This window comes from Ambystoma mexicanum, chromosome 7q, assembly GCF_040938575.1.
Source record: "Ambystoma mexicanum isolate Mex_15411 chromosome 7q, UKY_AmexF1_1, whole genome shotgun sequence".
NCBI lineage: Eukaryota > Metazoa > Chordata > Amphibia > Caudata > Ambystomatidae > Ambystoma > Ambystoma mexicanum.
Window position 1 is genome coordinate 23,687,027 of NC_090941.1, and position 26,491 is coordinate 23,713,517.

Here is a 26,491-nt window from a genome sequence, read left to right on the forward strand (position 1 = left end):
CAGCATCCCCGGAAGCAGGCTCACGACCCTCGTAACCGGCTCCAGCAAACCCCTATTGGGGCCATTTGGACCATGTCCTGGCGCCTCTGGCGCCAGGCTCATAAGGAACCTCAGTCCCGGGGCCAGGGGCGCCGGGCTCATAATTCTTGCAAAGGTGCTTGGGTGGACCTACCTGTAGCAGACCATGCTGCATACTCACCTTTGCAAATGCTGGCAGGATGAAGTCCCCAGCCTTCTGCTGGGAGGATCTATTCCCTGAACTGGGACTACTTTCTTACCTGGGTGGGGCTGGTGCCACTCCTTAGCTCTGGAACACAGGAACTCTTTTACCTGGGCGAGGCTGAGGAAGAAGACACCCAATCACTCCAACACTATTTAAACCACACCCGATTGGGAAAACGTGCTTCGCGTTATTCTGCATCTGCAGCAGGACGCTCACTGAGTCAGCTCCAGCATTCCAGTGACATCTCCAGCTTCAGCTCAGCAACCTGTGGAAGAAAGACACGAGAACTATACTTACCATCCAGGAATCCAGACACCGGCAGAACCTGCAAGCAAAAGAAACATAAGGTAAGGTTAGCAAGTTGCAACACGTTCGCAGACGCGCTCGCTTACCTGATCCATCTGTGCTTTCACGGATTCTTCGCGGCCTTCTCTTCAGCAGCCTAACGGCACCTGTAAAGACAAAGAACATTATTAAGTAGGAATCGGGTGAAGGTGGCCGCATTTACTTTTCTTACCTGCTTTTGTGCGCGTATTACGATCTCTTCAACCGCAGCAGCCCGGCACCTGAAAACAAGAAAAGACATTATTTAAGTGCCATTAAAGACTGCAAGAAAGCCTAACACTTACGTGTTTCCCCACGTGCATCCGCGACTGGGAAAACGCCCGCAAGGTCCCGACACCTGCAAATAAGAAAAGAACATTGTTAGAGGTGCTATAATAAGGTCACGGATCATTATACTCACGTACTTTGCACGAGCAACGGCAACGGACGAACAATGCCCGCAACATCTCAAGATCTGAAAACAAGGGACATTATTGAGGTGTCATTGAAATTCCCATACCTACGTACTACCGCACGTGTCGCGCTCTCAGTGACCACGCCCTCAGTATCCAGGCACCTGAAAAAGACAATGCAAAGAGTTCATTAAAGGTGCCCATCTCTTCAAGACTATAAACTCTTTATACCTACTTGCATCCGCTAGTGCAGTAACGGCGGCATCACCTTTTGGCATCTCAGCACCTGTGCCACTTCTAAGGCCACAAAAGACTTTGAGGACCTCCAGTGACGTAACTGGAACCCACGCACCCCTGCATAAGTCGCAGGATGGAGAGCCCAGCATTTATACGCCTAAGGTGAGAGCTCACCAGGACATTGGACTTTCGGAGAGTTGGCGATTAGTGAGGAGGAAGTCCAGCCAAACGGTCATTAACCCTTTTTTTCTTCCACCTGCAGAAACCTTACCCTGCAAGTCAGACGGTCAATAAGAGGAAGCCCAGTCCAGAGAGTCATCCGAGCTCTACTCTTTTCAATTGAAGAGACTATAACAGTTCAGCCGGGACCAGCGCCTCCATGGGAATCAGGTGAGCGTTACACCAGCATGGGGTCTGGCATGGATTCGCATGCTCATGAATATTCCCCGTCGTCAGGCCGGTAATCCTCGGTATAGAAAAAAATCAGTATCAGTTTTGTTTCTGATCTGTCTGTCTTGGTATTAACCAATCACTGGTCTCTGGGTCATACTGCCTCCAGCCAATGACTGCCCTCTCCCTAAGCCCGCCTCTGGCAGCCATCCTCAGATTTTTACTGCACGTTCAAGTGTTGGGAGTCCTCGTGCTGTAGCTCTCGAGCTTTTGCTGCGTTTTCGAGCTTTTTTCAGGAGATTTTTCTCATTTTTCGGTTAAATAGAGCCTCAAGCTCCACCTTTTCTACATCCGATCAACGGGGATCCATTTCGGAGTTGTCTACGCCCCTCAAGGGTGAAGATTTCGTCAAGTTACGCTTTTGGATAATTCCAGAGGAAGTCCGAGAACCCGGCGAAGCTTCTGGAGAGGTCCCGGTCGATATTGAAGATTCCGGCAAGGTGAAGGCCCCAGGCGTACAGAAGGTGACGATGGCCTTAATTCACCCTGCTAAGACCTCGATTGAGGATGTCACAGCGGCCCTGGCTCAGCCTGTGGAGGCTACGCCAGTGGAGGCGACCTCAGGACCCAGAGTCTCCCTGCCACTGCGGAGGGAGTCGTCTTTCAGGCCCATTGAGAAGACCCCCACGAAGTCCTCGTTGGAAAAGGTGGGGCAGGGGCAGGTGGCCATCGTGGATACGGACACAACCTCTGAAGAAGTCGTGGAAGAGGCCCAGCCCATCGGGAGGGATCCCGACGAGGGCGACGATGAGAGCGACTGTGTCGCCGACGAGGTTCCTCAAGAGACCTCGCGCCCGTCGTTTCCGGCGCCGCAGGACACTTCGGCGGCCATTTTGTCAGCTTCAGTCCTTATGCTCGGAGATAAGGACAAGATTCCCCCTCCCCCCGACGGAAGTACCTGAGCCAGACCCGACGGGGGAACCGGAACCGGGACCTTCGGAAAGTCCACCGCATAAGAGGAGGATGCATCCTACGCCACCTCTCCCACCTCTGCGGCCTGCTCTGCCTTACCTCCGGTCTACTACCCATGGGGATGATACAGGCACGGACACAGCTACGACAGGTACAGATGACGACGGAGGCGACGACGGGACGTGTCCCCCATCGTCACCTGCTCGGGCGTCCCCGCCCGACGAGATTGGATCCTTTCATGCCATGATTTCCAGGGCATCCAAGCTTTTCCAGCTCTGCCCAGAAGAGAAGAAGCAAGGGTTCCTTTACCAACGGCGCGAGACTAAAAGGAAGACGGTCCTCGCCGTACCACTTCTTGATGACATCTGGGATGAGGGGCTCGCCCTCCTCAAGAACCCTGCCACGGCGCCGGCAAAGAGGGACCAGTACGAGAAGAAGTACCGGGTCCCCGACGCTGCCCCCTTGTGCCTTCGGGCGCAACCTACCCCGGATTCGGTCGTCTCGGCGGCGGCAAAGAAGAAAGCTGGGGGGGCATCGGCCTCGACATCAACTTCCCCGCCGGACGGCGAGGGCAGGAAGCTGGACACGATGGGACGACGGGTCATCTCATCCGCAGCAACGACTATCAAGGCGGCCAACGCCCTGGCTATCGTAGCCCGCTACGACGGGGAGTTGTGGTTCAAAATCGCCCCGCTGTTGGACTTCCTTCCGGACGCCAAAAGGGCTGAGGCCCTTGAAATCCTACAGGAAGGTGAGATTGCTTCGGACCACGCCATCATGGTGGCAACGGACATCGCCGACACCGGTTTCCGTCAGTTGGGCAACAGCGTTTGCCTGAGACGACGAGGATGGCTGAAGGCGACGGATTTCCGCCAGGACGTACAAACCAAGGTTTTGGACATGCCCTTCGACGGGAACAACCTGTTTGGGAAGGCGGTTGATGAGTCCCTTCAGGCCATCAAGACAGACACGGAGACTGCCCGGGTACTGGGAGTGCTCCAACAACGACAGCCGTCCTTTTGGAGCTCTGGAGGCAGACCAGGTGCCTCCAAGGGATCCGGCAGTGGCTCCTCCACGTACCGCCAAGCGGCAAGATCTTCGTCCCAGGAAGCCTACAGGGGACGCGGCAAATCAGGTGGTGCCCGTCGTCGTCGACAGGGAGGTCAAGGAGGAAAGGCGGCCTCCAAACAAGATTGAACCGACCGTGGACGCCCTGGCCCAAGGGCACGCCCTCGAGTTTCAGAAGAAGTGCCCTCGCGTTCCACCCGTGGCCAGGAAGGAAGATCACGTCCCTCAACTACTATTGGAAGTAAGGGCGATGCTCAAGAAGGGTGCCATCGAGCTCGTCCCAAAGAGGCTTCGGGGCTTCGGAGTTCACTCAAGGTACTTCCTCGTAAAAAAGAAGACAGGAGGATGGCGCCCCATCCTGGAGCTGTGACGACTGAACAAGTACATCAAGGCACAGAAGGTCCGGATGGTCACCCTCAAGCACGTGCTGGGACAGCTGGAGGAGGGCGATTTCCTGTCGTCGTTGGACTTGGAGGATGCATACTTCCACATCCCCATTCTAAAAACACACCGAACGTTCCTCAGGTTCGTGGTCCAAGGGCGGCACTACCAGTTCAAGGCCCTCCCGTTCGGATTGAAGTCGGCACCCAGGGTGTTCACCAAGTGCCTCGCACCGGAGGCGGCGCGGCTGCGCCTACAGGGGATCCACGTCTACCCCTACCTGGACGACTGGCTCATCCGGGAAAGGACAAGGGAGCTCGCCGTGGAGCACACTGCGAAGACCGTCCAGCTGCTCACGGACCTGGGATTCTCCAACTTTCGAAAATCCCACCTGGTTCCGTCGCAAATCGCCCTGTTTCTGGGAGCCAAGCTCGACACAGTGGCGCGGCTGGCCTCGCCATCGGAGGAAAGGACCAGTACTATTCTGGGCAAGGTGCAGGGTCTGCTGGCCACGGACATGGCCAGGGTAAGATCTATCAAGTCCCTCCTCGGGATGATCTCCTCCTGCATTTATCTGGTGCGCCTTTGCAGGCTTCGGATGCGCCCCTTTCAAGAGTTCCTCGACGCCCGCTGGGTCCAGTCGACGGGCAGCTTCGAGGACAGGATCCCTCAACGAGCCGTTCCGTCAGGCGATCCGGTGGTGGGGTACCTGCTCTCATCTGTCGGCAGGCACGGACTTTCAGACCCCAGCTCACCAGGTGACTGTGACGACGCACGCCTCCCTGGAAGGTTGGGGAGTGCACTCCGGAGATCTTCACGCGAGAGGCCTTTGGCTCCCGGAGGAGAAGTCACTCCACATCAACATCTTGGAGCTCCGTGCAGTGTTCTGGGCCCTCAGGTCTTTTCTTCCGTCCCTCAAGGGCAAGGTGGTGAGGATCTTCACCGACAACACCACCACGATGTTCTACATCCGGAAGCAGGGCGGAACCAGATCCCCTGCCCTATCCAAGGAAGCCCAGGATCTGTGGCATTGGGCCATCGCCCAAGGGATGTTTCTGGTGCCTCTTCATCTGGCAGGAATAAAAACCACGATCGCTGACTCACTCAGCAGAGAGCTGCGCTCATGCCACGAGTGGGAACTACGCCAAGATCAAGTGGATCGACTCTTCGACGATGGGGCGAACCCCTCTTCGCGACGGCGACGAATTCCAAGTGCCGGAGGTTCGGCAGCAGGTTCCCCCAGCCGAAGAGCATGCGCGATGCTTTCTCGTTCCCCTGGGACGTCCTATTTCTTTATGCGTTCCCTCCGCTGTCGTTGCTGCTCCGGCTCATCAACCAGCTCAAGAGGTCCCGTTGCAGGATGATCCTCGTCGCACCGGCGTGGCCGAGACAGATCTGGTTCCCGGACCTTCTGGACTTGTCAACGTCCACACCAGTCAAGCTGCCGATGGACGCAGAACTTCTCTCCAGAGAAGGAGGCGCCATTCTTCACCAGAACCCGGAGTCGCTGAACTTGCAGGCCTGGCTCCTGCAGCACTAGAGTTTGGAGGTTACGACATTCCGGCCGACTGCAGAGAGGTTCTTGCAAAGGCCAGGGCGTCCTCAACTCTCAAGTGCTATGGACATAAATGGAAGAGGTTCTCTGTCTGGTGCCGTGCACAGAAGATTAACCCTCTGCGGATTACGGCCCCTCAAGTATTGCTGTACCTACTGTCATTGGCCAAGGCTGGACTAGCTCACGCTTCCATCAAGATACATCTGGCCGCCATCTCACGATACACCAGAACTACGGGACGGGTGTCCTTGTGGTCTCATCGACTGGTGAAGGAATTTATGAAAGGATTGTTCCGATCATTCCCGCCGGTGAAGGCCCCTGCCCCGGCGTGGGAGCTCAACGTGGTGCTGACCAGGCTCATGGGGCCCCCATTTGAGCCTATGCATTCGGCACCGTTGAAGTTTGTTGTGGAAGACAGCGTTTCTCATGGCCATCACCTCCGCACGACGAGTGGGAGAGATCCAGGCCCTATCTTGCAAGCCGCCATACTTGACGTTTCACGACACGAGGGTGGTGCTGAGGACGCACCCCTCCTTCATGCCGAAGGTGCCGTCGGACTTCCACCTCAATGAACCCTTGGTATTGCCAGTTTTCTTCCTGTCTCCTTCTGCGCTGGCTGAAAGAACTCTGCACTCGCTGGACGTAGCTAGAGCGCTGAAGTTCTACATGGACCGCACAAAGAGTTTTCGGAAGACATCACAGCTGTTTGTGAACTTTGGGACTGTGAATCAAGGGAAGGCTCTCTCGAAGACTTCCGTTTCCAGATGGCTCTCCGGCTGCATCATGCACTGTCACCGGTTGGCAAACCGACTGCTGCCCGGCCGTCCGAGAGCCCATTCGACCAGAGCGATCACTGCTACCACGGCGTTCCTGTCTGGTGTGCCCCTGCTGGACATCTGCAGGGCTGCGACATGGAGGTTGACGCACACCTTCACAAGTTTCTACTGCGTTGATCGGGACTCCAGGGAGGAGTCCAGGGTCGGCCAAGCAGTGCTGCGCAACCTGTTCGCTTAAGGTGAGCCTGGTGAGGAGGTAAGAGATGCTTAATGTTGAGTTGTTGTATTGCTTAATGTTGAGCCTGTTGCCACCTCCCGTGGTTGTGCATGTGTGTACTGCTATGTATTCTCTTATTCATGAGCATGTGAATCCTTGCCAGACCCCATGCTGGAGAAGGAACAAGTTACTTACCTGTAACTGTTGTTCTCCAGCATGGGTCTGGCATGGATTCACATGCGAACCCTCCCGCCTACCCCTCTGCGGCTCTTCACTTGGTCATACTGCCACTTTACGTGCTACCAAATCTGAGGATGGCTGCCAGAGGCGGGGCTTAGGGAGAGGGCAGTCATTGGCTGGGGGCAGTATGACCCAGAGACCAGTGATTGGTTACTACTAAGAAAGACCGATCAGAAACGAAACCGATACTGATTTATTTCTATACCGAGGATTCCCGGCCTGACGGGGAATATTCATGAGCATGTGAATCCATGCCAGACCCATGCTGGAGAACAACAGTTACAGGTAAGTAACTTGTTCCTTATCTGGGCTGTAGGCACAAATAACAGATACATGGGCAGATTACTTGCGTGAGAAATGGGAGAAGTCCCTTGGTGATCCCATCCCGGATGATATATGGCATTATTGCTGTTCACAGACAAAAGGGTTTCACTCAACAGTAGGTTCAAATTTATTCACTTTAATTTTCTACACCACTTCTACTTCACCTCAGCTGACCTGCATAAGTTCTTCCCTGGAACGTCCAAAGCCTGCACGGAGATGTGGTTTTACTCTGGCCACATTTATGCATATTTCGTGGGACTGCCCCAGAGTTCATACTTTTTGATCCCAAGTTTTTAAACTATAAGTAAGATATTGGGGAAAAAGGGTTGTTCCGTCCCCTTTCGTTGCCATGCTGGGGTACACAAAAGAGATGGCAGGTCATGTCTGATGCCTCCTGGGTCTCCTGCTGGTCCTGGCGAGAAGCTTTGGCATGGTGTGGGGTAGGAGTTGCCCTCAACTACATGATCTTTGGAAAACTGATATTTTGTACTGCCATGATGAAGAAGCTGAATACAGCACCACTTTACATCCGGCGACTAGACCTAGGAATATATGGGGGCCCTATGTGGTGTACTTAATGTCCACGGCGCGTGCCACTAATACCCCAGAGACTTTACTAATGATTAATGTCAAAATGTTGCCTGCTCACATATTGCTTTTGTGACTTTGCTAAGGAATCTTATGGAAAAACTGCAGTCTTATGTTCATGTTCTTATGCAAACTAATAAAAAGAGTTCAAATACATAAACCAATTATTTCTCAAAGTAATGATTAATTACCTGGTTCCATTTCTTTACTTGCTTTGCTACACTTGCAGTGCTTTGACATATATGACTAACTGTATTTAAAAGTGAAGTATTAGTACTCTTAGCAGAGTACATCAAGGTGAATGTGTATCTATTAGTAGTGAATATTTAGTGAGTTACTTATCTGTGCTTTTTCATTGCTAAGAGTTTGTTCTAAGACCTAAATAAATTACTATTTTTTGTAAATTCTGCCCAACTTGTTTAATTAAGAGTTCTCTGTGTGTGCATAACTGAACCCTTCACCAGGATCATGCCCTCCTTGAGTCTAAGACTTGCTTTTGAGTCACGCTACCAGATAGTGTTTGGCTAGACATTAGTGTTTGTCTTTGTTCAACAGAATAGGATGGCCTCTCAGAATCTGTACACAGGGTGTTTTCTGAAAACCAATCTTAACAGTTTCTGGTGCTGGACAGCTGGATGACCAAGGTCTCCTGAAATGCAGACCACTGAGTCCCCTGATGACTGGAGACCCCAGGACACAATGGAAGCTGGCAGCAGTGATGATTATCACACTCGCGTGGCAAGCAGAAAGGAACTGCTCCTGGAAAGCTCCTCCTCTAGTTTGAGCAGGAGGACTGTTCATGCGCCGCAAGAGGGCGACCAGAAGAGTTCCAAGGTGAAACTCGTAAACTGCAACCGATGCATAGCAGATGCCCTGGACAGAGCTGCTCAGCCGACAGGATGTCCTGAGATGAAAGCAGAATCTGTGTGCAGAGGTAAGGGTTAGTTGGTCCCTCTAGCCTAGGGTTGAAGCACTTCAGGAGATCAGTCCAGAGAGACAGAGCTTCACCAGGACTTGGCTGGAGGCACTGCTGGAAGTCTTAAATGTCCGTCCACTGGTCTTCAGCTGGCTGCAAGTATTTGTAGTAGTCTTGGCTCCAACAATGATTGAAGAAATGGCTGCAGGAGTCCCCCATTTATTCTAGACTTGAGCCAGGGTCACCCATATTCCTCTAGTGTGGATCAACACCATTCAAACTGGCAATGGCTCTCCAATCCTGAACAGCCTCTTGTCCCACATATGTCCACCAACAGACATCCCCTTGGCCAGAGTGTGAATTGGGATTTGACAGTTCGTCTCCCACATTTGTCCAGATGTAGACTCTGCCGCTTTGACTAGAAAAGGGCTTTCGATATGTTATTTCCTGACCTGAGAGGGTAGGAAGCATGCCAATGGGAAAGATGGCCAAAGAATTGGGCATGTGGCACAGCCGTTTTGAGTATATTGTACTCAAAAAGGCATTATGCAGTTAAATGCGAAAGTGCATGCATGAAAAATGATACCCATGGAAGACAAATAACTGCTGCCACCAGCCCATCTTGGACACATTGTGAAAGTAGCATAAATCTTATCAAAAGAAAGTACCCCTGCTTCACTTTAAATCCTTGAATGACCTTGGCCCAATAAATAACCTGCCAGTGAGGGGGGATTTGGTTAACTATGAAGACCAAAATTACCAATTGCAGCTGAGATAAATTAAGCAATTTGAAATAAACTCATGTTTCAGGTTTAACTAAAAAATGTAATGCGAGAGGGAAAAGACAGTGATGAGCTGTACTCCAGACAACAGGGAACTGTCCCTATGCAGAAAAGTGTTCAATGGGACGGATTGCAGGTTGTGACTCTTTCATGGCATGTGTGGCTCATGCGATTGTAATGCAACACATACTGGTAAGCCCTAATACAGCTATGAAAGCAAGTCACCACAGGAGGGGCAACATTAGTTTTTGTTTTTTAAACGTGTATGACACACTGCTGCTTCCTGATGGGTCTAATTACAGGGTAAAAATGCAAACCTTATTCGGTTGGGTGTCCTCCATAAACATTTTATTTTATAAGGGTGACAAATGGAATGCCAACCAGCCAACCATATGTATGTGAGTAAAGATCAATATGTGGGCCTCACTATAGTACTTCAAGGGAGAAATTAGTCCATTTTGTAAATGGTTTCATATCTTTTTGCTAACCTTGCCAGTGATGGGGGCACCTTCTTTCAAATATCTACCCCCTGACTTCAAGAAATGTTGCTAACTATGCATGGTATTGGGATGTTGCTTTGTACTAGATAATGTTCATTAAACAAAGGTCCCAGGCTAATTTATCAAGACCAGATCTTTAGAAATTCATTGATGGAATTTTGCTTATTTAAATGGGTTATTGATTTTGGGATATGGAAATGGAAAGCTTTTTTTTTTTTTTTTTACTGTTGCCCAATACAGATGTATGTCTGTTTAATGTGGTTCTATCTCTGTTTAGATCTCTGCAAGAAAGTCATTTACCCAGACTGTGATATCAAGTTCACTGGAAATGTTACCTGGGTGGGGAAGAGCTCCATGGAAGTGAAGATGCACATGCTTCAGGTTTGTATTGTTTCTGTAATCTTTTCCATGTGAATCCATTTTCATAACCATCTTGAAGGTGAATGCCACAGAATTAAGCACTTGTATTATCTACTTAGCCGTCTAATTGTGCTTGCAACCATGTTCTAATTATAATTGTTCTTTTTTGTAATAATTGTTCTTTTATAACATGCTTAATAGCAACAAGTGATTTCTAAGCGAGGGATCTGGATTTGAACCTGTGTTGCGCTGCGTTGTCTTATTTCTAAGACAAATGCATTGCCCCTGAGCTATCCTTCCTCTTATTTGTATGCGGGGTGTGCAATGTAAATCCTTCCTGCTTTCACCAAGAACATCAGTCTTCTGCTTGAACCCTAGATTGCATGTTTGCAAAATAATCATCTTCCTGAGAAGATTTTTCCATTTCTATGCGTCCAATGTAAATACATGTTAGGCTTTTTTGACTAGTGCCTTAGTCGGGCGCTTTTTATGAGTAATTGACAGACTGAGGTACTTCTAAAGTACATATTTTAAATCTAATTAATCACAAGGGTGAGTGATTAAAATATGGTCAAAAACAAACATTTTGACATCTGCACACAATAAAAAGTTGTAATACCACATTCTGTTTAAAACCAGTTATCTGAGGGTCTACATTTCAGCATCGGCTTGAACTCAAAGATTCTTTGGTGTGGGGTGTTGGGACCGTTTTTCTGAAGTCCACCTAAGTAAGACTTTATAAGACTATCCCTTGGGCGATACAGAAATTCCAACTCTTAGTATAGGCCTGGGCCACTCAAGGTGTTGGTAGGTGACAGAGCAGCCAGGCTTATCGTAGGAGGTAGAGAGGGCTGTAGGAAGGTACAAAGAATTTGTAGCTACATATGGTCCAAAGAAGGAGGGGGCGTGGCTTGCAGCCATGGAGTATGTTGACTCCAAGAACTGCTCCCACCAGATCCTGTAAGAGCCGAGGAATTGGTGAGCCCAGATGTGCTAATTGGGCCCAGTAATGCAAGGAACTGTGGGGGAACCCACCTGAAGAGCCCAGGTGAAGGGGGGGAAAATGCAGAGCTCGCATTTGTAACCCAGGACGGCGTGCAGGAGTGTGGGACTGCGACTCGCATCCAAAATCCAAGACATCGACCGGGATGCGGTGGAGACTGTGAAGAGGGACGGTGAAGAGATGAGGGAGAAGCTGTGTTGCGCCCAGGAGAGTGGGACGGAGAACCGGAGTAGTGCGCGAAGGCTGCGGGTGCCGATGCAAGCTGTGGAGGGTTCGGACAAGACTGCGAGGTGAGGCGCGGGGGATCCTTGTGCAACGAGCTGGCACACAGCGAGCAAAGGGACTGAGGTAGCGCATTTTCCCTCCCACAGAGCTCGCTCCTCGGAGACGATGGGAATGCTGAAGCTGCAACTATATTGCTGCAAGCATATCCGGAACCCTCGATACTGCCCCTGGGGCCTAGAGACTGTATATTAGCAGGCAGTATCGTAGAAGTCTGCACAGCAGTGGTCTACGGCCCCAAGAGTAAGCCTGGTCTACCAGCAGTAAAGTTTCAGGGACCAGTAGCTATTGCACACGCCAAGTAGCCATTGTACATGTCTAGAAGTGCTAAAGACATGTAAGGGGCACAGCGAGCTCCATGGAGCACTGCCCTTCTGGACGACCTGCAATATCATGAGCAGTAGAGGGGAACGACATAACATGCATAAAGGAACCCGGGATGGGCGGCGATACAGGAGGGACAGCCTATGATCCTTGTGGTCCACAGCAAGCTCCACTAGAACCCCAGCAGACTGCTAGCAGTCTTGATAAGGCAGCCTCTTCATATGCTCGCTAACGACAGGCCGGCTTGCAAGTGTTATTGGTGTGGGACTAGACAGTGCCAGGGTGAGCAGGGCACCACTGGCCCCTGCTGCATGCCCCAGAAAGAAGTATGACATCAGCGCAGGCGAAAAGAGGGGAGACTATAGAGATACATAACCGGGTGTTAAAAGTGATAGCAGATTTGAAGACCACCCTGGGGACACAGATCGAAGCTGTACCAATAGCTGTTGGGCTGCTGCACCAGGATGTGCGCGGCCTGGCGGAACAAACTAATACCCCGGAGCCCTAGGTAAAGGAGAATGCAGGAGCGCTCGGGGAGATGCAGGCTGATATCCATGTGCTACAGCAGAAGATCAGCCTGCTTGAAAACAGGGTTGAAGAGGTGGAGGGGAGAGCCCAGAGAAATAATATGCGTATAGTGGGCCTCCTAGAGGGGGCAGAAGGCAGAGACCCTAGTGCATACGTTGAAAACAAGGTATTTCAGGAAATTGGACCCGGAAACCTCACAGGGCTTCACAATTGAGGGCACACCGGGCACTTGCTAGGCCCCCTCCTCCTGGTGCACCCCTCCCTAGATCGATCATCACTAAGGCTTTGAATTATAAGGACAGAGAGAAGATCTTGGCCTTTTCTAGACAAGGGGGAGAACTGAAGAGAGCGTTGGCAGACCTGACAGTTTATCCGGATTATACTTCAAGTCCAGAGGAACCGGCACAATTTTCGACTGCGAAAGCCAGGCTTAGAACGGCAGGTCTGAAAAAAATGCTGACCTACCCGGCACGACTTAAGGTCATACACAAAAACAAGTCTTGGTTCTGTGAGGTCCCGGAGGAGGGGCAGGCCTGGATGGACAGAGAGAAAATAGGACTCATCGACGGAGACAGAACGGATGACTGAGAGAGGTGCAGAGAAAGTGTTACACAGCCAGTGCCTAGGAACATCTGAGGTACACTGAGCTGCGGATGTGGTTTTGCTGGAAGGTTTTGTGGATCGGATAATTCTAGGGGGTTTTCCAGATGTACGGGTTGGTGCTGAGGGATCGCATCTCCTCTGAGCAGACCGATGACACTTATGCGGAGCACCGAGTTTGCCTGCTGGGAGAACACTTCAAGACGTACTGACTTTGGCCAGGGATGGGACCATTCCTGGAACAGACTTTTGGCGCTCACCAACTCTTTTCTTTCTCTGTAAATGGCAGAGCTCCACTGTTGGTCAGCAATATACATTATGGTGAGGGAGACCATACTCGTGGCTGCACCCACCACACCCTCCAAGTTCCTTTTTTTTTTTTTTGGTGGCACTTGTTTTTGTGCCTATCTGCTGTGCACTAGTCCCAGGCATGCCGGCTTGGGACGAATGAGAGAAGCAGACACGCCTGAGCTACAGGAATGCAGCTGGGCAGTTGTTGGGGATGTGGGGGGGGGGGCTTGCCAAAGGGTGGGCTGATAGACTGGTCAAGTGGCATTTTGGGTTGAGACTCCTCAGAAGGAACTGGTACAGATAGGCGTCGAGTCAGGGTTGCTTAGCTCAGTAGTGGGAGAGAGAAATCTATTGCTGGAACTGTAAATGTCCTCACATGGAATTTGAGGGGCATTAACGCCTATGTGAAAAGGAATAGGGTCCACTCATATCTCAAGAGGTGCAAAGTGGATATAGCCATGCTGCAAGAGACACACCTCACGGCTGAGAAGCAAACGCTGCTGGCCAGCAAGTGGGGGGTGGGAGGTATGGGGGTATGGGGTTCCACATACTCTGCTTATGCACGAGGAGTCTTGATATGGATCACACCCTCAGTACTCTTTGAGGTCACCCATGTTAAAATGGACAATGAGGGTAGATTGGTGGTAGTACTGGGTCTGCTTGAACAGGTGGATACTCGTTTTGTGAATACTTATGCCCCCAACCATGGAGCAGCCTCGTTCTTCCAAACGCTATATCCCAGGCTGGGTCCTTATAGGAATAGTAACATAATATGGGGCAGCGACTTCAACTGTACGCTAATCCCTCTCCTAGACAGATCAGATACTAAATATACTAGAGCCGCGTCGCCTGCTAAGGCCCTTCAGAAACTCCTGGATTCCTTTGCCCTGGTGGACGCTTGGAGAGCCCTTCATGGGGACACCAGACACTACTCGCATCACTCGGCACCACATGTGGTGCGTATAAGAATAGACTACTTCTTTGTAGGGCGAGAACTTTCTCACCTCATCACGCATGCTCAGTATAAAGGCAGAGTCTTGTCAGATCACTCCTGTTCAGTCTGCAGTGGCAATATGTGCCGCCCCATAGCCCCGATCCCAACGCGGAGGCTTAGAAGTGAGTCACTGCAAGAGCCTCCATTCCGCGATAGCATCAAAGAAGGTATCATTGATTATGTTTTCAATAATCAGGGCACTGTCCCAAGTGCAGGGTCCTTTTGGGAGGCATTGAAAGTAGTGATTAGAGGAAAGCCAATCGCGGGCTCAATCTGGGTCCAGGCAACCATTAACAGGGACCTGTCCTTAGCAGAGGAAAGCTTGACACAACCATCTCAAGGGCAGGTACCGGACAAGAACGCAGGGGTGTTTGAACTAAGACAAAAATGCATAGAATGTTCGGAGAGACTGGGCAAACACAGTTTTGCAAAATATACTTGGAGGCAACACATAGAAGGGTATAAACCTGGACACCTGTTAGCATGGTTGTGCACAAATGAGAACAGACGGTGCCCCATACACAAGATCTACACAAAGCAACAGGAATTGTGCCGCACTCAGAAGGGTGTCAATGATGCGTTTGCCACCACCTGGAGCCCCACCGAGGCCAATATTAGCCCGGATACTGAACTATCGCGACAGGGAAAAGATCCTTGAGTAGTTCTGCAAAGGTAGGACAATCGAACAAGCGTCGACCACGATAACATCTTATCCGGCTTACACCGTACAAGTGCAGAAGCTGCAGATTAACTACATAGCAGCCAAAAAGAGATTACGAGTATCTAACCGGAAATTCATGTTGTATCTGGCCAGACTGAAAGTGGTTCACAAAGGTCGTGCCATTTCCTTCGAGAACCCTGCAGATGCACACAAATGGATGGACACACAGAATTTGCCAACGGGTACAGAGGCTGGTCCAAGTAGTGATGAGTAGACCTATGCAGAAGTCTAGTTTATCTGCAGGTAGCAGGGGACTGTAAATATAAAGTAAGAGATGGGGAAAACCCTCCCAGATGGAGGCTTCAGGAAGACAAGATGGCAAAGGCAGGAGTCTATGATGTGGTGCTTTATTTAAGAGCGCACCACGCGGGAGCGCCCTACCCCCAAGTTTGGATTTGTTTGTTCGGATACTAGCATGTTATGTATCCGCCTACTGCGCCCATGCACCAGGACCTACCCCTGGAGCGAGAAGTGGGGATGCCTGAGCACATGGTATTGAGCAGGGCAATTGTGGGGGGCGGAGAGGATAAGTGAGTTGGGGTAGTTAGTTGGGAGTTAGCCTATGAATCCACAGTGTATATGCAGAACTTGAACTTGTATGCCGGCCTGCTGATGTGTCAGAATTTTCAAGTGCGATGGGGGAACTAAGAATTGTGTCCTGGAATGTCAGGGGCCTTAACAGTTGCATTAAACGGAATAGAATTATGACGTACTTAAGGCGTCAGGAAATTGACATTGAACTCCTGCAGGAGACTCCCCTCACAAAGAGAAACAGACTACACTTGCCAAGAAATGGAGAGGTATGACGCTGGGCTCGTCATACTCTGCTTATGCTAGGGGGGTATTAACATGGGTAGCACCATTGATACCTTTGAGTGTGCTCGAGACCTTCGAAGACAAGGAGGGCAGGATGTTTGTATTGCGAGGTTAGGTTGAACACAGGTAATTTTGAATAATTAATACACACGCACCAAATCAAGAGACTGTAGCTTACTTTCACATGTTATATCCATTAAGAAGTCCACATATATATGGTACACTGATAGGGGGCAGTGACTTCAATTGTATGCTCAACCCTACACAGGACAGGTTAGATCATAAATTCAAACCCACTGCCCCATCTGCCAAAGCCCTATTCACATCGTTGCAAGCATTTAAGCTCTCTGACATATGGCCGACACTACACCCACAGACACGCAGATGTTCCCATTATGCTGCTCCCCAACACTGGCGCATTAGATTATATTTTTACAGGCGAGGACAGCTTGTGGGAATTTGTGGGGGCAGAATATAAAAATCGAGTGTTGTCTTCATATCATGCCCCACTGGTGGTCACGTGGCAGGTTTTTCCCCCACAAGCATGCATCCCGTAGTGGAGACTGAGAGTCGAGTCCCTGAAAGATGATGCATTCAGGGAACATTTAAAAGTAGGGGTGCAAGATTACTTCAAGCATAATACGGGTTGTGTGGAGCCAGCAGGCATGTTATGGGAGACCTTCAAGATGGTGATCAGAGGGATGGCAATCGCCAAGGCGAACAGGGTTCAGAAAGTGATTAAGAGGCTTACGCAAAATGGAAATTAAACTAGAAGCCATAAATGGCAGAGTGACCTCCCTAGCGGGAGAGACCAAGAAGCTGTTGCCCTGCAGCAGGAGTGTTTAGAGCACTGGGATAGATTAAGTAAATTGATTTTCAGAAAATATGTGGAACGGCAGCATGCTGAAGGCGATAAACCCGGGCGCTTGCTAGCCTGGTTATACAAGAGCGAGAAGGAGTGCAATATGATTCGAGCAATGAAGGCAGACAACGGGTAGCTTTGTGAGACACAACCGGATATAAACAAATGTTTCTATGAATTCTATAAAACGTTATATGAGGAGACATTTGAAACCCAAAAGTCCGAGATGGAAGAGGCTTTAGAGCTGAAACTAGATGCAGAAGAAGCAGACAGGCTTGAAGCACCCATAACTAAAGAGGAGCTGGAACACATCATAAGAGGGTTACCATTGGGAAAGGGTCAAGGTGCGTACGGATTACCTAGCGAGTTCTATAAAGAATTAATGACAGAAATTACGCTCCCACTATTGGCAATGCTGAATGAATCCCTAGATAAAGGCATTTTGCCATTGTCTTTAAGAGAGTCAGTTATAGTCTCATTGCTGAATCCTAACAAGCCTGAATTGGAATGCTCGTCTTGCAGCCTCCTTTCGCTGCTTAATCAGGATGGGAGGATACTGACTGCTCTGATGGCCAACAGGTTGCAACCAGTAATTCACAAACTTGTACATTCAGATCAGGTTATGTCCCAAATAGAAGTATTACTTGTAATTTAAGACGACTGCACCATGTCATTGATCCGACCCAAGACAGCGACCAGCCCATAGCAGTAACCTCACTGGATGCAGTCAAGGCTTTTGATTCGGTCAGATGGCCATGGTTACTAGCAGCGTTAAAAAGATTTGTTATGGGTCCTATATATGTCAAATGGGTAAAGCTATTCTACAGCAACCCGGTGGCTAGAGATAAGACCGGAACCACGATATCAGAACAATGGGAGTTAAGCACAGGCACCAGACAGGACTGTCCTTGGTCTCTGTTATTTATATTGGCCTTAGAGCCGTTAGCGGTATACTTACGGAAAGAGTATCATGAGGCTGGAATTAAAATAGGGCCCGACACACACCTGATCTCCCTGTATGCAGATTATATACTCCTTTACCTACAACAACCAGAGACCAATTTACAATAAATATTGGATGTGTTGGAGCGCTACACAGACTGGGATTACAATAAATGCACAGAAGTCGACCTTATTCCCCCTTATAGGGCACAATAGAAGTCCCCGGGCCGCACTTCCAGTGTTACCGATTAAATGGGAGACACACATTTAGATACCTGGGAGTGGACATTTTTCATAACCCGAAAGTAGAACATGAGCAGAATATGCTGAAGGCTTTGAATAGAATAGAGAATTGCATGACATTTTGGACCAGGTTGCCACTTTCATTAATGGGTAAGGGTCGCGTTGTTGAAAATGGTGGTGCTCCCGGCTGCTTCTTTATTTTGTGACTGTCCCATATAATATAACTAGGGCCTCCTTTAAGACACTGAACACCACTTGCCAGAGTTTCCTATGGCACAATTCGATTTGCAGGCTATCGCTAGAGAAATTAGAGACCATACAAACAGGGAGGGATAAAAGTGCCGGATTTTGAGGGGTATTTTGTGGCGTGTCAACTACAGTTTGCCACCTATTGGCTATCTGATGAACAGACCCAAGATACGGAGTTACTACAACCGGCATGCACGCCATTTCTTCTGAAACAGATAGTATGGAACATGGTACCACAAGATCCCAGGTCCCCTCTGTTGCTGCAGCTAGGCATGACAATGTAGCAGAGGGCCTGCTGCTTTCTGGGCAAAGACACACCCTATTCGCCCCAGATCCCACTGGTGACAAAGAGCAAGGATGCGCAGCTTAGGCTGAAAGTTCAGAAATATTGGGAGCCTAGAGGGGTAGTGCTGTTAAGTGACATACTGATGGAAGGACGACCAAAGTCCTTAAATGAAATAGCTGCAGAGTCAGGAGCACACATGGGGCAACACATTACCCACGGCCTCACTTCTGCATAGACTGAAATTTAAATGGGCAGGAACGGAGGGTGTTTTGGTAGAGGACGAAACAATAGAAACACTATCTCCGAAGGGGGACATGCAGTATCAAGACTGAGATTCTGATGGCGAAGCCTGACAGTAATCTAATACAGATTAAACAAAGTTGGAAAGTAGATTTGCAAGAGCAACTGCCAGATGATGGTTAGAGTAGGACTATGTGGTATCACAAGAAAGTGTCCAGAGATGCAAAACTACAGTTGATCCAATTATATATTACTCACAGAGCATACTTAACTCCGAAGAAAATTGCAAAATTTTGTAAGGTGGCAGAACAAGCTTGTCCGAAATGTGGCCTGATCAATGCAGACCTGATACATATGTGTATAGGCGCGTTATAAATGCCATATCATATGTTCTGGGCCTGTGTGGAAATATGCATCTTTTGGAAGGATGTGGCCCAGACCTAAGCCAGGATCGGCGTATCCGCAGACTGTCTCCCCAAGGCATGCCTGGTAGGTAAGACCAAAGCAGACGAGACACGTTAGCAAGTTGAGAGATCTGGTGTATAGTTTAGCGAAACGAAGGATAGCAATGAGGTGGAAAGCACGTAGAGGCCCAGTTATAAGCGTGTGGTTAAGGGTCCTCCAGAAATGGTCACTGGCAGAAACAGCTGGATGGCAAGAGGCATCCTGCCAGGGCCAGGAAGAGCTGAACATGAATCTGATGGCCTGGAAACATATAAGAACTGATGCCATCAGCACACGATGAGACACAGACACACGCACCACTGCAAATGGTGGAATAGGGCAACGGCGAGAAGTTCAAGCAGGTTAACATATACTATAGGTAGACACTGCAAATGAAATAGGCTTCGGGGTGATAGGGGAAGGGTGCATGGAGGGGGATGAACAGACAAACAATGTGATGTATCATTGGATGTTATTTACAAAGTTGGTATGTTATTTTGTGTGGAAACATTTATAAAATTGTTTAAAAAAAAAAAGTAGTGATGCGTTTCTGGAATTTTAACAAAACCTAACGGACATCAGAGGCCTACTTAGTGGAAGTGCTGGACGAGATAGTACTCCCAGTGCTGAGCCAGGATGCAAGGGGGAGTTTAGACCTTGCATCTCCTATCTCCTTGAAAGATGTACTAAACACAATAGTAACCCTGCCGACTGGGAAGGCGACGGGATCAGACTGACTGCCCAGCAAATTCTACAAGGAATTTACCCAGGAATTGGCCCCCCATTTCCTTAGCACCTTTAATGACTCTTATAAGGCTGGGCTTCTCCCATTGAGCTTGAGGGAATCCATTATAGCACTTCTTAAGCCTCACAATCCTCCTGTTGAGTGTAGCTCTTGCAGGCTCCTCTAAATGCTCCAAGATAGCAAGATACTCACATCTATACTTGAAAATCGAATGAAAAAAGTGATACACACCTTGGTGCCGTCAGATGGGCTATATACCAGGATGTAGCATGTGCTGTAATGTGTGATAATTGCATCATGTGATCGATAGCACAGCATCCTGGGACATACCATGCACTATAGCTACGCTGTTAAAGTGTTTGATTCCGTAAGATGGGACTGACTTTATGCAACTATGCGTAGGTTTGGGCAGACATGTAGGGTATAGCTAGAGTATACTAGACCGATGGCTAGGGTCAAAATGCGGAGACACATCTCGGAGGCGTGGGAACTGGAGAAGGGGGGCGAGGCAAGGTTGCCCGGTGCCACTGCTACTTTACGTTCTAGCCATGGAACCTATTGCCCAGTATCTCAGGACTGAATACATAGGAGCAGACATTGGAGTTGATGGGACTAGACATCTGATATCCCTGTATGCGGATGATACGCTATTGTATATTCAAAACCCAGAAGATAACTTGGAATTGTTACTGGAAGCGATGGCGCTCTTTGCGAAATTGTCAGGGATTACCATCAGTATGGACAAATCAGCTTTGTTTCCCCTAGTGGGACTGTGTAAATTGGACCCAGGGGAGCTGCACTGTCTACAGTGGAAAGTGTCCACGCTCAAGAATCTGGGAGTTAACGTGTACCACAACCCAGCGGTGGAGCACATACAAAACACACTGAGGGCCTTGGAGGGGGTCAAGAGCTCTATGAAGTTCTGGGCCAAACTGCCCCTCTCACTGATGGGAAGAGCAGCTCAGTTAAAAATGGTAGTGTGGCCCAGGTTGTTACATTTCTTTGTAAATGTTCCATTCTACATACCTAGATCTTTCTTTAAAACTTTAGATTGCATCTGCGGGGGTTTCCTATGGCAAAATGGGCAGAATCGAATAGCGCTATTGCAACTGAACAGGCCGCATGCAGAGGGTGGCATTAGGGTCCTGCAGTTTTAACTGTACTACGTGGCAGGACAGATAGTTTGTGGTGGACTGGCTGGCAGATGACCCTACCCCTGGTACACTGATGCTTCAGCCCATGGGGGTGCGCTATTTCTTGAAGGAATTGGAGTGGATTTGGAAAGCCCTGTTGAGGGCGGTGGTCGCACCTAGTTTCCCTAGGGGTGAGATTGTGTGACAGAGTCCTAGCGGCAATGGGGCTCACAGACACGATTTTGGTGCAGATCCCTTTGGTTTCGGTGTTAGCATCTTCAACACAGGGGAGGTATACACACCCATTGGGAAACCTGTGGGGTGGCCACAATAGGGGACTTATTGCACGATATGACCTTTGTACCCTTTTCAGAGTTGGCAGCACGCACAGGAATACATACAGGCCAATACCTGTTGCATAGCATACTTGTTGGGTGGAATTCCCAGTCCTGTGTTAATTCCCTTCTTCCTTAGAGTCCCCCAGATCTTTTACTGGACTTTAGGACTTTTAATTTTTATCCGGGAGAGTTTTTCACTCTCTCGTGTATTTTTCTTTGATTTGAACACTGTTTCTTTTGGTTTTGGAGTCTGACAAACTCCATAGGCATCATCTTTTTACATTGTGAAACACAGCACCTTCACCGCAGTGTCAGAGAAGTCCTTTGGATTTCTCAAAAGGTTTAAATACCTTCTCTTGGATAAACTACTTTTTCCAAGTGCAGTAAAGTGACCTTGACTTTACTTAACTTTTTGTTACTTTGTAGACCCAGCACATACTATCTTATGTGGAGTGCTGGAGGGGTTACCTCGTATCCCCTTTGTCTACTTTTTCATGTAACATTTTTTGGTTACCCTTTCTACAGCTAATGGCTGGTGGCAGTGGTTTACTTTTTTCTACCATTGTGCATTTTTACCGCAGGCTGAATCCTCAGCTGTATTGCACCCATGGGTGTCCATTTTGTCAAAATGGGCCCGGTCTTCTTTATTCGCCATTTCTTTCTGTAAAGGTCCTCCTTGAGATTTACTCTGCACGCCAAACCAGGTTTGGTCCCTTTGTTCATTTTATCTTTGGCAGGGTACACTGCTGAAGCCCGCCTCTGGCTCCAGTGTGTCTGGCAGGGTAGGAAGCGAGGGAGGATACCGAAACTCCCTGTGCCTAGTCCCCCTTGGTTACAGGAATGCACCCAAAGGTGATTGGCTGGCTGACTGTCATTGGAGTACAGCCACCCTGCTGTTTGAGTGACAGCTAGGCTGCGAATGAATGGGAGAAACCTGCATAAAAGGCAGTCTTTTGCAAGGAAGGCAGAGTCGACCACTGGACGAAGAAGCTGAAGAAGAAACTGGAAGAGAAGCTTGCTGCACCCTCCTGGACCGTTGGTTTGCCCGTTGAAAGCCCTGCTGCATTGCTGAAGCTCTGAATTTCTAATAGACTAGAGAAGCCTTGCAAGGACAACTTCTCCCCTTGGGTTGGTGGGGCCAATCCGCCCCAAGACGAACTTGCCTGGAAACCCTCTCCCTGCTGGCTGTACTACTTCGCAGATGCGGGAACAGAGTTCCAGGGGACAGAACCTCAGGAAACGAGTGCATAGATTTTTAAGTCGGACCCGAGCTCCAGGAAGATCCTCCGGACTCCCTCACAGCAGGACTAACCAAGCCTGAGCCAACTCAACAGAGTGCTGGACCCCAGAAGGAAGAAAGTCCACAAGGTGTCCAAGAACCGCAGTGGTGCTATTTGCAAGTAACTGAAACCGCGAAGTGCCGCTGATCTGAAGTATGCCCATTGCTGCCGCCGACCTTCAAACCGTAGAGCAAGAGTCCCCAGACGTCCTTCCTCTTGTCCCCACAACTGAGGCCCAGGAACAACAGGATCTGCAGGAACAGAAGCCAGCTGGAACCTTCTCGTCCTGTTAACTAGGGGTACTTACCTCTTGTTGTATGTAGCTTGCTTGCTCTCAGTTGAGACTTGCATTTGCTGCCTATTGCCTCCCATCTTGTGGCCCAAAAGTGATTTAATTTTCAAGAAAACTCTCTTTAACATTGTGCAAGACTTTTGTGCTAATCTTCAAGAAGTGCCTCAGCTCCCCTAGACTTTGCACAATTGACATTGGCTGTCCTGGCTCCCTGAAGACACTTCTTACCCTCTGACTTTGTTAAATGTCCAAGTGATGTCCACAGTGTCCTAAGAATTGAAGTCACCTCAGGGTGTTGGAAGTGTATGTGTGCCATCCCAAAGGGGTATTTGCTGAATTAGAAAACTAAGTGTGTATATTTGAAGGTATTTGTGTGTTGCTTTTCCCTTCTGAAGAAGGCTTACTCTGACTATTAAATACATTAATAATTGTTTAATCAAGAAACATTGTGTGTAAGAGTTTATTTGAATACTTGTCACTGTGAATTTCTGTGTAACTCCCCTACTCTACATGGGCAACCGGGACAAGTCTCCACTGATATCAAGCAAGGTGGCACAACAAGAGGTAAGTTCTCTCAGGCTTTACAGTACCTTTAGGTTGAAGAAAAGTACAGCTGGTGGCTACTTTTCCTGGGCAGCTCTGCAGATCCTGTTGTTCCTGTGCCTCAGTCGTTGGGACAAGAGGGAGGATGTCTGGGGACTCGTGCACTGCAATGGGACGGTGATTGACTTCAACCAGCAATCTTCAAACCAGTGACACTTCAGTGTTTCAGCTACTCGCGTCTACCGCAAATAGCAACACTTGGGTTCCTGGCTGTCGCGATGGGCTTTCCTTGCATCTGAGGTCCCGCACTCTTGAGTGGGCTCAGGCTCGGTCAGTCATACTTCCTGGGAGTCAGTAGGATCTTCCTGGATCTCTTGGCCAGCTTAAAAGCAACACACACAATCTGTTTTTCTCCCTGGCTATTTGGTTCCAGCAGCGACTGCAGTGGAAATTCAACCAGCTCCGAGAAGATGTCCAGGTGGCTTACTTTGAGTTGGTGGGACCAATCAACTCCAAAGGGAGAAGTCGTCCCTGCAGGGGCTTCTCTGTCAATATGAATTTGGAGCTTCAGCACAGCAGCAGGGCTTCACCGGGCAAACCAACAGTCTAGGAGTTGCAGCAGGCGTCTCTTCCAAGTTCTTCTTCGGATTCCTTAGTCCATTGGTCGACTCTGCCTTGCAAGCCAAACAGCCTTGCCTTTTATGCAGATTTCTCCCATTTATTCCAGCCTAGCTGTCAGTCACCCATCAGGGTGACTGTCCTTGCCGGACAGCGAGCCGGCCAATCACCTAAGAGTGCATTCCTGTCTCCTTTGAGATGAAGCACAGGAGTTTCGGGTACCTCCCTCTCTTCCTGCCCCCACCAAACACCCTGGAGCCAGAGGTGGGCTTTACTCGTGAATCCTCCCAAAGCCAAAACAAAGGGACCAAACCTGGTTTGGCATGCAGAGTAAATCTCAAGGACCTTTCCACAAAGAAATGGCCAAAAAAGAAGACAGGGCCATTTTGACAAAAATGCCACCCATGGGTGCTTTACCGTGACTGCGAGCGCAGCCCGCAGTAAAAACACACAACGGTAATAAAAAGTAAACCACTGCCATCAGCCATTCCTCAAGGAAAGGGTAACATAAAAATGTTACATGAGAAGCTAGACAAAGGGGATACTAAGTAACCCCTCCAGCACACTATGGTAGGATAGTGTGTGCTGGGACTAGAAAGTTACAAATGTAAGTAAAGTCAAGATCACTTTACTGCTCTTGGAAACAGTGTATCCAAGAGAAGGTATTTAAACATTAGGGAAATCTGAAAGACTTCCCCGTGCCACTGGACTGAAGGTGCTGTGTGACACAATGTAAAAGATGATGCCTATGGAGTTTGACTCCACAACCAAAAGAAACAGTGTTCAAAATCACATTAAAATACATGACATAGTGGGAAAAAGGATCTCGCTCTCTCCAGTTTAAAAATTAAAGTCCTCAATATGCAGCAAAGTTGCTGGGGGTCTCTTAGGTAGAGAGGAATTGGCACATTTCTGAGAATTCTCCCTAACGGTAAGCAATACATTTGTTATACTTCTCAGAATGGCAGTATGCACTTCTAAGGTAATTAATAACTTTGAAACGTATTCTATTTCAGGAATATACAGTTAAGCACCAACACATAGTAAGTAAGTACGTTGCAACCCTTGTAAGAATTCCTTCACAGGTGTCTAATACTTTCAGTCCTTCCCTAATCTAGGGCATGAGTGTTCTCAGAGGCAGAATGGGACACTGGTGCTCCAGTGGCCAACAGTAGGCAGAACAGGCACAGGCAAACTGTAGGAAGTAGAGTTCCACAGGATATCTTCTTTGGACAGGCAATTACAGTACTTTGGAGTTGGTAAAAGGTTTCAGGGACTTTGTAGAAGGCTCCCAAGATGCGTTCCATGGTTGGGTCTGGGCGAATGCTATGGGCAAACTTCAAACTACACAAATCGCCACCCTAGCCACATGAAGGGGTGACACAAAGACTAAGTATTACCTCACGCCACACGGTACCCCAGCAGTGAAGAAGAGCTTGCAGATGGACGCCTTCACGATGCAGCAGCACAGTACCCGGTGTTAGGCAGAATCCTGTGCAGTTCCTCTGGGGAACACTGCAAAAAGATTAAGACTACAGGAGTAAGCGGTAAACCCAATTGGTAGCAGCTTGCACCACCCAGATTTACCTGGTAGCTGTGGCTGAGCAGTCGGACTTCTCTCAAGAAGAGTAGGTCAGTATATAGAGTATACACAATAGGGCCAAAAACACAGTAGTACTATTTGTTAAGACAGAGGTGAGCGCTTAGCCTAGATGGTACTCCAATAGTTAGGTTAAAAAGGGAGAGAAAAGGCAGAGCATAGAATAAAACAGTTCCCAACACTTTTTAGAAGTTTAGAGCAAGTGAATAAAAGCAGTTTACACTGTAGAGCCAAAGTTCATAGGCCAGGCCCACTTTAAAGTGAGCCAGGCAAAATGTGCCTAAGATCACACAGTTTAAGTTGCACTAAAAGTCTTTGCAAAAATGTTCAAGAAAGAGGTTGGGGTGGTTCAAAAGATATAGTTGGAGGTCTGGAGCCAACCCGGTATAGAAGCCAAGGATTTAAGGGTCACCTTTAGCAATCTGTAGAAAGGGAGGCCAGGCAGGACACAGTACCTTAAAGAGAAAGGAAGCTCCAGTGGGGGCAGTTGTTCCTGGCAGTAGTTGCAGTTTGTCGTTCCAACCAGGCGAAGAGAGGATCTCGTCGAGGAGGAAACTTGGAGTCGTTGCACTGCACAGGGGTGAAACCAGCCTCGGAGTTCCCGATTAAATGGTGCGGTCCTTTTTATTTGTGGTCAAAAGTGGTGAGCTTGGCTATCCGGCCGCCGGGGTGCTTGGCACGGGCGATTCGATCAAGTGACGTCTTTGCATGCGAAAAAGGGGCAAACTGGTTGGTCCTACCAGCTCAAAGGGAGAAGACTCTCCAGCAGAAGATCTTCTCTTGTTGTTGGAACAGTGGTTGAGTTTGTTGCAGCAGGGCTTCACCGGTGGTGTCAGTTGCAGGTGGCTCAG

The 26,491-nt window shown here is 49.0% G+C and overlaps 1 protein-coding gene across 2 annotated transcripts in view; it reads left to right on the forward strand.

Moving 5' to 3' along the window:
- The window catches only part of ACOT9 (acyl-CoA thioesterase 9), an 872,728-nt gene that overhangs the window by 434,616 nt on the left and 411,621 nt on the right, over positions 1 to 26,491 (forward strand). For both annotated transcript variants that reach the window (XM_069639309.1, XM_069639308.1), the window contains one exon: positions 10,184 to 10,287. In XM_069639309.1, coding sequence (XP_069495410.1) covers positions 10,184 to 10,287 — 104 coding nt within the window. The remainder of the gene's footprint in view (positions 1 to 10,183; positions 10,288 to 26,491) is intronic.